The sequence below is a fragment of the Corvus cornix genome, chromosome 6 (assembly GCF_000738735.6).
Source record: "Corvus cornix cornix isolate S_Up_H32 chromosome 6, ASM73873v5, whole genome shotgun sequence".
Taxonomy (NCBI): domain Eukaryota; kingdom Metazoa; phylum Chordata; class Aves; order Passeriformes; family Corvidae; genus Corvus; species Corvus cornix.
This window is the reverse complement of record NC_046336.1, coordinates 6544328-6556226: the sequence shown is the minus strand read 5'-3', so window position 1 is coordinate 6556226 and position 11899 is coordinate 6544328. Positions and strand designations below refer to the sequence as shown.

The 11899-nt window shown below is 37.3% G+C and overlaps 1 protein-coding gene across 1 annotated transcript in view; it reads right to left on the bottom strand.

Annotated features, from left to right (window-relative positions):
* Window positions 1-884: 884 nt before the first annotated feature.
* PDZD8 (PDZ domain containing 8) overlaps window positions 885-11899 on the bottom strand; it is a 53373-nt gene continuing 42358 nt past the window's right edge. The window contains exons 4-5 of the mRNA XM_010412920.2: window positions 6524-6686; window positions 885-5470 (exon numbers count right to left, since the gene is read on the bottom strand). Of these exons, the coding sequence (XP_010411222.2) occupies window positions 3276-5470; window positions 6524-6686 (2358 nt within the window). The 3' untranslated portion in view covers window positions 885-3275. The remainder of the gene's footprint in view (window positions 5471-6523; window positions 6687-11899) is intronic.

Genomic DNA, 11899 nt, shown 5'->3' with positions numbered 1-11899 from the left:
ACATTGTTAATCCAATCAAATTTGAAACTGAAATACCAATGCAAAAATTCTAAATTATTACAGGACACGTTCATTTTTTTGCCAGCTGATCAATCAGTGTATTGCCTGACCTCACAAGTATGTAATTCAAACATAGCAACTCCCATATATTTCTTAAAAAGCACAGAAAGGCTTTCTTCATGGCTTGGTTTTGTACTTTTGGGCACATCAAAATCAAGGAGGAGTTTGCATTAATCTGCAACATGACTATGAGGAGGAGACCCAAGGAGAGATTCATGGATGACATTCCTCTTCTGCAGCTGGAGCCAGGTTTCTGCTGGGCCTTAGGGAGCAGCATCCTCCCATGATTTCCTGAGCAGACCAATGTGGTGCAGGGGCTCCCCTGCTCTTGCTCCACTCCTGCTCCACCAAAAGAGGAAGGTAACTAAAATCCACACAGACACTCATGTTTGGAATCTCAGAGCCACCTTTCCCCCCACTCCCAAATAAAAACTTAGCAGTTGTTTGGGATTTTTTGAGTAATGAGTAACCAAACCTTTTTTGCTGACAGTCAGGAGAAATTTTACTCAGAAAACACACAAAAATCCCCCTTCTGTTCTGGAAAAATATGGATTTTTCATATTTTGTATATTTTGATCTGTGTCAATTTAAGTGTGATAAAGACACTTAATTCATTTCCTCCCACTACTTATTCCTCCTCTGCCATTGTAAACTTCCACAGGCGCTTTACTTCAAATTTCTCAGCCCAATTAACCCAGTAATCAGTAGTTTAATATAATGCAAAATGTGTTTTTCCCCTGAAGATCCTTCCTTTAAGTGGTGGCTTTAGATGATAAGCTATTGAAATAGAAGTGTTTAAAAAACATTGACACAATGCAAAGAAGTTGATAATTTAGCAAAACTATTTTATTAAAGCTTATTCTCATGATAAAATAATAGCCAACAAAATCATATTAAGCAGATCTTCTGCAAATGTGTAGCTGCCACCTATTCAGATATCATTAAATCAAGATATTCTTGTTTTCTGTGGTATTCTTTATTTTCAGCTATTTACAGTCAAGCATGAAGCAAAGATTACATCAGGAATGTAGTATGACAATTTCCCCCTCGAGATTCACTGTTTATTGTAAATAATGCCAGATAGGAATTTATGTTTTCCTTCTTATCACTAAAATACAACTATTTTGCCCTTTTTCCATTCGGTATATTTAAAAATATTGCACTACATTTAATTTACCTCTTACAATCATCATCATAAGCAACACTATGCGAGGAAAACGATATCCAGCTTTTCTTACCCACTGTATTCCACAGGACAATTTAAAACCATGAATGTGTTTTTGAAATCAGTATTTGCATTGTTTTCACAGCTCCTTCATGTGCACCAGGGCTTAAATGAAGCACTTGGATATATTTGAAAACCTCTATAGTATTCTGTAAGAGCAAACACTGATGGGATTGAATGCAGATCACCACCAATGGTAAGCCGCTGAGAAAATGCAGTGGGGAAGTCTTAATATGCATCTCAAGCAAGTATAGGTTAAATAACTTTTAGACAAGAAGGGAAGCTAATTTTGTGCGATTATTTGCTGAAGCTTAATTTCAGAAGTGTGTCACATGCCTGTTTTAGCATGGATAGTGTTTTCCATACATCAACTAAATAGTATCAACTGCCCAGAACTCACAAAAAAGTGCAAGTAGTTGCATGACTGGCAGTAACCATTTTGCTTAGAAGCACAAGTATGCTTGCTGTTCCATGGTGAAAACCACTGCTTCTTAATTTTGCCCATCACAAATTAAACCAAGATGCAAATTTAAAGGAGAGGTACATTATAGATGACCTCAAAAACTAAAGGAGTTATTTTACCATCTCAAACTCCACTCCCACAAAGGCGTTTCTTTTCTACTACCAGCAATACCAGTGATAATGATACAAGTACCTAGCACAGTACCTAAAATAAAGATGATATTTTATACAAAATTTCTATACACAGAAGGTGAAACAAAGACATGTCTACAGGAAATAAATAAGAACAATGGCCTTAGCCAGGTGATGCTAAGATCCACAGTTTACACACAGCACAAGACCAGACAGTTCTTTTCAAAAGCAGCTGGCTGAATTTCTTCCTCATCTCTACTGGACTCACAAATTGACTCAAATAAAAGACGTTATATACACTATAGGACATTTTGCTGACAAAGGTGATCCTTCTGCTCAGACTGTATGTTCTGTCTGAGAAGCTGAATGCAACCTACCACTCTGATTACTCGAAAGTGTTGAGAGAACATGTTTAGTTACTTTGTATTTTGCACCTTAAGCTTTCCAAAATGATAGTCTGCAGCAAAATATTAATTTCCTTATATTACTTACACCATCATTACATGCTTTTTCACAGAATGCAATGAAACCTCCAACTCTTGTGAAGAACAACTTTCCTTTATCAGGCTATCAGATAATACAACATCACAAACATATGATTTTCCTCTGGAAGGCAACAAGCCTCTTACCTTGAAAATATTCCCAATTAAATTATTATGAGATACCAGTTTATACTTTGGTATCTAACAATAGTCCGAAGTTCTAAGGAGCATTTCTTTTAGCTTAGCATTACTATATCTTGTGTTAATTACAAACTACAAAAAGTACTCATATTTAACAAAAACATGGAAAACAAATGATATGCAATGGTAATTTCAGTAACTACTAATAACAGACAAAATGAAAGACCTTTTGTTTGCTTTCATGATATGTTTGGCAAAAAATACACAACTACCTAGAAGACATACAATAAAACTGTGATCAACACTTAAAAGCCTGGCCCCTCCGTGACTTCTGCGTCAGTCATCAGCTTAGGCATGCAACAAGCTTATAATGTTTTCATCATACAATGGAAACTGAATGTTTTGAAAATCCTGCCTGTTTCCCATTGAAAAGACTAGCTAAAAAAAAAAATAATATGGGAGGGGAAGTGAGGGCAAGTAACACATTAGGGAAACCACACACATTGATGTGAAATGGTAAGGTTACATAATTAGAAAAAATAAAAATAAGTTATTAAAAATAAATTTCCAATATAAACCCCAAAATGTAGTTTTAACCAGCCAGTTTAACAAAATGATGGTGCTGTAGCTGGAGAAGAACCACTATTAGCAATTAACTGTGGAGAAGCAGGACACGCACATTATACCAGTGTTTTAATTTAATTTGTGTGTGTTTGGAGTTAAGTGCAAAGGATTCCTTTAGTCCATTCCTTCAAAGACTAAATATGTAAATATCAGTCTACTGATTGAGGTGGATCAACTGGTTCTTCTGATATGATGTTCAATGTTGGAGCCTCTGTCAGACTGCCATCTTCAATATCCACTTCTTCTGCTATACTGGATTCCTCAAAATCTTTAGTTACTTTTTTGGATTGCTTCTCAAAGAACATGTTCTCCAGGGACTCTATATCCTCAATGCCTGCCCTGTAGTGGATCATCAGCAGCGTGAGGGCCTGCAGTCTCTCACCCGACTTAGCCAGCGCAGCAGAAATCAGAGCTTTTTTCCTCGCGTCGATTGTCTCTTTTTCTTCTTTAACGAGCGAGTTATTATTTTCCAGCTCTTGGTCTATTTCATTCTGCAGCTTATCCAACATAAACTCTAATTTCTGAAAACGCTCCTCTGTGGGTAAACTTCGGTAGAGATCACGCCCAATTTCTTTAACAGCAATGAAGACACTGTCATCGAGGCCGCCCTCCTTCCGGACCAGCTTGATGCCGGTGCCCGCTGCCCGCTTGGAGGGGCTGCTCGGTCCACTGAGCTCGGTGTCGCTGCTCTCATTGTCAGACGTGTTCGGGGTGTGCTTTGGCGAAGGCTCGGCCACATCCGGGCCCTGCTCGGCCAGGCGGGCTTTGGGCACCTGCCGGAGGTTCAGCAAGCGGGTGCTCGTGTTGATGATATGCCTGGTCAGACCTGTAGTTCTGTTCACAGACTTGGCCTCGGAATCAACCCGAGAGGCTGCGGCTGGGGGAGCCTCCTGTCCCTCTGCTCGGCTACCGCCCACAGTTCGATCGAGCCGCTTCTCAGCTCCTACACAAAAGGGCGTCTCAGTTAAACATTTTTCTTGACATTTTTTATGGCAAACGTAAGCACAGAGCATGCACTGCGAAGCTGCTTTAGTCCATACTTTCTTTTTGCAGTAATCACACCAAGTTGGATTCTGAAACTGAGTATCTTGAAAGTTATGCTTGTTCTCTGTAAGAACTTGTCCCGAGAAAGGATCCTCTTTCTGAAGGGCACGAGCTTCTTCTTCTAAGTGACACTCCCTCTCTTTCTCCAGCAATATGCTTGAATCATCCACTTCACCTTCTTTTAAATATTTGAATTGTAAAGTTACATCACCATAACAAAATTTTTCATTGAAACCTTTATGGGTTGTCAAACTCCGCAATGCTGTTCTGGTGACTGCTGCTTTAGGTGTAGGAGCATCCAGTTTAAATGTTCTAACAAATTCCATCGAGGTTGTAGCTAGACAATCTAAAGCAATTTCTTCAAGTTTTATGCTTGCATATCCTAAGCAGATAAAACCACCTGCTTTGAAAGGGTCTCTGCACCACAGTGCAACATTAAGGTACTTGTGGTATCTTTCTACTTCAAATAGACAGGAGGATGTTCTCGTCACTGGCCATCGGCCCTGACGGATTTTATACGGAATTTCTGGTGATTCCCATGTTCGCTGATCATCACTATCTTTGCAACTACGTGCATTTTCTGTAAGTCCATCTTTTAACGTATCTTGCTTTGGTGCTGTTACTACTTTTGATACTGCTGGGTCTTCTATTTGATCACTAATTTTAACTATCTTCTCTGTAGATTTTTCTCCATTATTTGCAGGTGGAGGTGGCCTCTCTGGTTTATCGGAACATACACCTCCGGTTTCTAACACATTTTGGCTATCACTAGTAGACAAAATAGGCTTAATTTGTGGCCTAGGTGGCACAGGAGGCTTAGTACTGGATCCTTGTGACTGTTTACCCAATGGCTGTGATGCATCTGAAACCTCAACAGTTTTAGGTGCTGCCACTTTAGCCCCATCTTTTTGTTGCGTTTTTGATGTTGTCTGATAACTTCCTAAATGCAGCTTCCGATTCAGGATGGGCGATATAGTTCCAAGAGGTTTAGCAGCAGCAAGAATTACTACCGACCGTTTGGGACTTGGAGTTGTTGGCAGATCTTCTTTCTGCTCAGGTGAATCACAAGCTAAGTCTTCAAATTCTGAATCAAAATCTCTGCCATCAGCATCAGCTGATAAACTATTCTGGTCATCTTCTGCCTGTGCCAAGAAAGCAGTGTCCTCCAGTTGTCCAAATCCATCCTGCAGTGCTGGTCCATGCTGATTATACCCAACAGGCCTTTCATAGAAGACTAGAACTCTGTCCCCAGCCTGTCTAATAAGCTTCAACACTTGGACAGTTGACGTGATTTTAACACCTATTAAAAACAAGACAGACATTATTAAGTTTTAATTATGATAACAATCTAAATGACCAGAAATAGTCAACAAACACATTGCTGCTCAGTAACAAAGGAAGTCAATTACCACAGAAAAGCTTAACTGAAATGTAACAGATGTATTCTCTCCATTTTATTCATGCAAATATGGAGTTGGAAAAAATAATTACATAAATACTCCAGTATGCTGCTTGGTAATAATACTGTAATCTTACAGAGTAATGTTGATTTGATGTGGAAACAGTTTTAACTTTGCTCTTACTGTAAGTTTGGACTTTTCAGCAGTAGACATTTAACAACGGACTCATAAAAGATGGGTATCTTTAAAGACAGTGATAATTAAAACAGAAGCATGCTAAAAAAGAAAATAGTTCCAATACATTAAAAAAACATGCCCATGATGCTACATTATCAGTATGGCTGGAATGAGCTGAACCATCTTCCTCAGCAGAACTTTCACAGTTGTTTGACGTATTTCCAAATTACATGCAAGCTAAAACATCTTAATGAGCACACAGTCCAAATACAGCCATGCACGGGATCATATAAAAATGACTTTTCCTTTGTTCTAAAGCAATCATCAACTATCTGTTCAAAGCAACTGAAAACCCTTTTAAAATAATCACTGGAATATTGTAATGGGGACTTATTTAGGCAGCACCTAAGCAAAAGAACTCTTAGTTTTTAAGCTCTGGTCTGTAAAACCTCTATAAAAGCTTAAACTTCCTGCTAGCACAGTCACATGAATGTTTTGGCTTTTTGGGTTTTTATTGTTTTGTTTTGCTGTTTGTTTGTTCTGTTTTTAATATTGTTGCCAAATGTTTATTCAAGCTTCTTTCGACTTTTACCTAGGAAGGAGTAAATAAATATGCAAGAAAATAAATCAAGCAAACAAAGACCTTAAGTGACCATAAGTACATAACTGCTAGCTTTTGAGTGCCAAGCACAACTGTAATTATTAAGAAAGGGAGATTAGTTGAACTGCATACGTGACAAGACGACCCTTATTGTGAAAGATGACATATCACTCACTGCCAATTGCCAGCAGTCTGTCTCCTCTCTGTAGATCAGCAGCTGCAGCAGGTGAGTTTGGAGTCACAGTTTCAATGACAACATGCCCTGCATCCTCCTCCTTGGACTGCACAAGGCGCAGCGTGAGCCCAACGCTTTGCAGATTCCCTTTCACAAGTTCTGCCTGCAGAGAAAGAAGTCAAAAGTATCTCAGTAAAGCTGCCTGCAAAGATTCATGGCTACTAACAATAATGTAAATTAAATTATATTATTTAAATATCATTTAAATAAAATTATACCATTTATATTATTAAAAACAAATTATTATTTAAAAACCATGTTAGGACATCAATTTAAGATTATCACCTAATTGATTAACTGTCTACCAACTAAGTTTACACCTTTGGAGATATTCACAAAAAGCCCGAGTCCAAAATAAAATATTATGACTAAACACAACCTCATTATCCATTTTATTAGGAGCACTGTAGCATCAATCCAGGTATCACTCAGAATGTACCCCATTTGTGTTATAAAGCCTAACACTATGAGCAGCTCTCCAGTAGTCTGTGCAAAGGGGTGTTTGGAGTGACAAAATTCTTATGTACTTACACATTGCTAAAGTATATTTAGAACAAATCTCAATTAACAAATAGCCTAAAAAGTTTCTTCAAAGACTCAAACCCTTCCCTCATACATGTCTTGCAAAATAAATACAATTTAAATTTTAACTCAAATAACCTCAAATACTTAAAAAAAAAACAAACAAACAAACCAAAAAACAACCAAAAAAAAAAAAAAAAAAAAAAAGACAACTGAGGTGTTCCTGTAGTTGACTTTCAGACAACAGACCAAGGAGACCCAGGTAGTGATCAATTGTTTACAGACCTCAGTGCCTGAGATCTTTGGCAACTTTTTTCCTAATAAAAGCAGTCCTTAATGAATTTAACAATATCCTGTTTTCCCCTAAAGCACATTCCTTTTAGACTATTTCAAATGACTGTCTACCATCATTCCATCAACATATATTCTATTTGAAAGGGGAACTCATATGTTTCAGCTTCAAGGATAGAAATTTAATTTGCTTTTTTGATTTCCAAGAACAGAGAGGCTGACAGTGTAGAAACCTCCACAGGAAATTTTGTATTTGGTTTCAATGTATTGAGTTCAGGTAGACAGCCTTCTCCTCCGTCCTTCTGCATTTACTTTGCTGCTATTCAATTGTGGATGTTTGAACTGTCTGAAGCTGAGCCTCCTCTTTGGAGGATATGTTTGTTTACTCAGTTTGTGCAATGGCTTTCCAAAGATGAAGGGGATTACTCAGTTCAGTCCATGGCTGTCACTCCTTTCCTATGATTTTAACAGCACCACATCTTGGTTTTTTGTTAACTATAGTTCAGTTCTTTATAGAAATAAAAATGCTGTGCTGCTTGGCAGTTTGCTTAAGAACAGCACTGAGTTTGAAGAAGCAGACTTGCATTAACTTTCTAAGCTTTGTCACTATTCTCTGCATTTCCTACAGGCACTTACTCTTTTTTCTCAAACTCCTATTGTGAATACACAGTAATGTAAGTAAGAATAACAAGACCAATATAAGCATAAATGCTGTTCCCAGATTTAAGGTTACTTCAGAATGAAACAAGTAAATAGCTGCCTACAGAAACAACCTTGATGGGGTTCTTGGGTTGATGTTTGTTCATTTGTTTAAATGCCATCCTCATTTACACCAAAACCACTGTTACATAATTACATTTCAAAAAAATTAAATAATAAACTCCTAAGTGTTAAGAAACAAAGAAGTATTAGAAATGTCTGTGGAAGAACACAAGCTTTTTTTGTAAAAAAAAGAATTGCTCTTCTGCTTTAGTCCTTTATTTATATGCAATATAGCTTTAAGCTGGCAACCACAAATGTTGCAATGTCCTGTATGGAAACAACATAAACAATTACTGCAATTTCAAACAACACTAATTGAATATTTTAACTGTCAAAAAAACAAATGACATGAATTTGCTTTGGCAGCACGCAAAGCTGCAACAAAAACAACATCCAAAGATCACAATAATGTAACTGCACATTCTTATCAAACAATGAGGAAACCATTATTTCTGAGCTTTGCTCAGAGTCCAAGTACTCAAATCTCAGTTTTCCTACGATGGTTCCTTTGTAAGACTCACTCTAAGTGATTAAGCTTGAAAAAATATTTCCAAATCATTGTGTTTGAATAGAAGAGGAACTATCATAATGAAGATCAGGAAGTAAACTCACATTTAAGGAATGCTGACAAACACGAAAATTACAAAGGGCTGAAAACCGAATTATAACCACTTTTTCCCCTAATTTTTGTTAGCACAATGAAGTAGAAAGCTGTTTAGTGAGAGAATTCTGGGAAAGTAATGGATGCTTAGACAGAACAGTGAAGGGAAAAAAATCCCAACAAAAACCTTGAGATGGTTTTCCTTTTAACACCATGTTATCCTGGCCATTTAATTATACTCCTTTAGGGAGTCATCTATTTTGACCGCATATAGTTTCTTCTGAAAACTTACACTAGTTCTGTATCTCAACGCCCAGAACTGGAGCTCATTAGTAAGACAAGATGTTTGAGAGTCACACCCATCCAGGATAGACACCCTGTTAGTTTTCCATGGCAGCAGGAGAGACATTGCTGTGAGTTTGTTCACAACACGAGGTAACTCTTGTCCACTCAGTCTCTGAGCAGAGCAGAGAATCACCCAACTACTGAAGGAAGGTGGCCATCACAACACTGTCACAGGAGTTACCTCAGGCAAACCTACCCCTTTCTTTAACAGTTGGATAATTCCTGATCTGTTCAAAGAGTGGCCCAAAGTGTTAAGATTTCTTCAGAAAGCCACAAGTCTTGTCTGAAAGAGAACGTCAGGAGGAAAAGAAGAGCTGGTGTTGCAGTATCTAGTGTTTTGAAGATAGGCAGCAATGACCTCTAACCACTGTTGGTACTTGAAATCATGGCAAAGTGCATGATGAGCAGATATTACAAAGGAAGGGCATAATTAGACAGTAAAAAGGGAAAAAAAAGTTACCAAAAGCTCTTTTTTTCAGAATTTGCAAAGTCTAGAAACCCCTGAGGTGATCCCCAGCATTTTACCCTTCCCTCCTCCCCCAGGGAGGGACCACATGAAAGAAATGAGGGACAGCTGGGACCCAAGATACATAGGTATCTCTGAACATTTGGCTCCCATGCAGGGACATGGCCTGCAGATTACAACGCGTATGACTCACTGATGGCAAGGAGACTTCCAATATTCCAGCAGTATCTGATGGAAAGCTGTTTTGGAAGGAGAGAGCCTTTGAACACAACAAGCAAAGTTCATCTCAACTTTTTATTAACTTTGGCAGAGTTACAAGCTTTCTCATGAAGTAAACTGGCCTTATTTATCAACCCAAACCAGATGAATAGTTTCCGTGATTATTCTTTCTGGCAACTGCAAGTAATACCACGTTATCTCAGGGTAAGATGAATGCAGGTGAAGACCATTTTGAGCTTTCAAACACCCTCCACCCCAACAAGTACACTCACAAACCCAAACATCTTTGTATACCCAGCACAGCTACTTTATGCCTTTCTGTCTCCCCCTCAAATTAAGACCTGATAATAAATGTGAAGAGCCAAAGAGCTATTGGAACACAAAACATGAGGAGGATGAAAATCAGCTAAATGACACAGAGGTTAGAAGAAAATTGCTGATAATGAAAGGACATTTATTATCAAGAAACCTTGCTGAAGGGAGAAAAACTAACAGCTGCACCCAGGAGAAAGGGAAATTTTAACCAATTATAGCTATATCATATTAAAGCAAGTTTATTTTAATTTGATCTAATTAATAGCTCCATTTTACTAGTTCCTGCAAACCTCAGTAGTTATTTAAATAAGGAGCAAGACAAAACAGGTATTAGTACTTCGTTGTCAGTGTGTTTTATTTTGAAAGAGTTAGAACTAAACTGTATCCCAGAACTGAGAAAATATACCTGTTTTTTTAAAAAAAGGCAAGCAATCCCCAGACTATTTATTAAATACTTGCTGAGATTAAGATGCAACAAAACAGGAATGATTATCCTGGGGGAGAAAAAAAAAAAAAAAAAAAAAGGAACTAATTCCCTTAGTGTTTTATTATTAAAAAAACCCCAAAAACAATAAAACAAGAGGATGTAAGATGACCATTAACTTTAAAATTAATAGAACATTTTGATGTGGAGCTGTGAATGCTTGACTTTTACATGACAGAGTCCTTAAGTATTAATTTCACAGCCCAGGCTTTAGTTCATTTATATGCACCAGTGTATGAGGCACTGCAGAGCATAACCCCACTGCTACTTTCAGTTCAATACTGGACGTATGCTTTGGAAACACAATGCAGGAGAAAATTATCTTGTGTCTCACAGCCTTTCCTTGCCTCAGCCTTCTTGTTCTGAAAGCCTAGCAGCTGAATATCAGTGAAAATCAATTTTTCCAAACCTTTTTAAACATACCAATACTGAACTCCACAGCTCCACAGTGATTAATCAGAAGTTTATAGCTTGCTAGTATCATGTAAATGGCCAAATACTTATATGAGTGTCAAAACATAATGCAGTTTTAATCTTCAAATGCTTCATTAAATTATCAGTCTGAAATAATTTATGAATACAGCAGGACGATAAACAAGCATCCCTTTTATAGGCAACAGACAAATGTGATGCCATCTCATTTACTATTTATTCCAAAACTGTACATCTGAATTTAGATTATGATTTATTTCAGAGGTAAGGATGCCACCAGTAATACATTCTACTTACAAGACTACAGTAAGTTAACATTAGATACAACACTTCCATTCAGAATTTCTAACATAACAAATAATGTCCATTAATAAATACAGAGATTACAACATCTAGGAAAGTGTGTATGACAATCTCTAACCAGCAGTGCAACAGCATTCAGCTAAACTTTAAAAACTATTATGTGCATACAAAAATAGAAAATCACAAAATTAAGCCACAGCAGGATAATTAGAACATAAGACTTATTCCTGCTTATTTTCAGGAACTAAAAAGGAAATTGTTTTTTTGAAAGCTTAATTTTACTTTGTAACTAATATTCTGTATTTGCTTAACTATTTGCAAGTATTAACATAGTAAATCCACTAGAATTTAGTAAGCATGTCATATTCTTTTGAATAAATGCTAAGAAAAGCTTGATCACCCAAGCAAAAATAAGGAATCTTATTTTACTGACTTTACATCAACTAAAAGAATACTGTTTTTTCAAATCCTTCCTATTCCCTATCAGGGAACGTAACACACTCTATGTAGCAGAAACTGAACCCATGTCAGTGCTGTACTACAGATAAAAATATTATTTTAGTCAAACCATCGGAG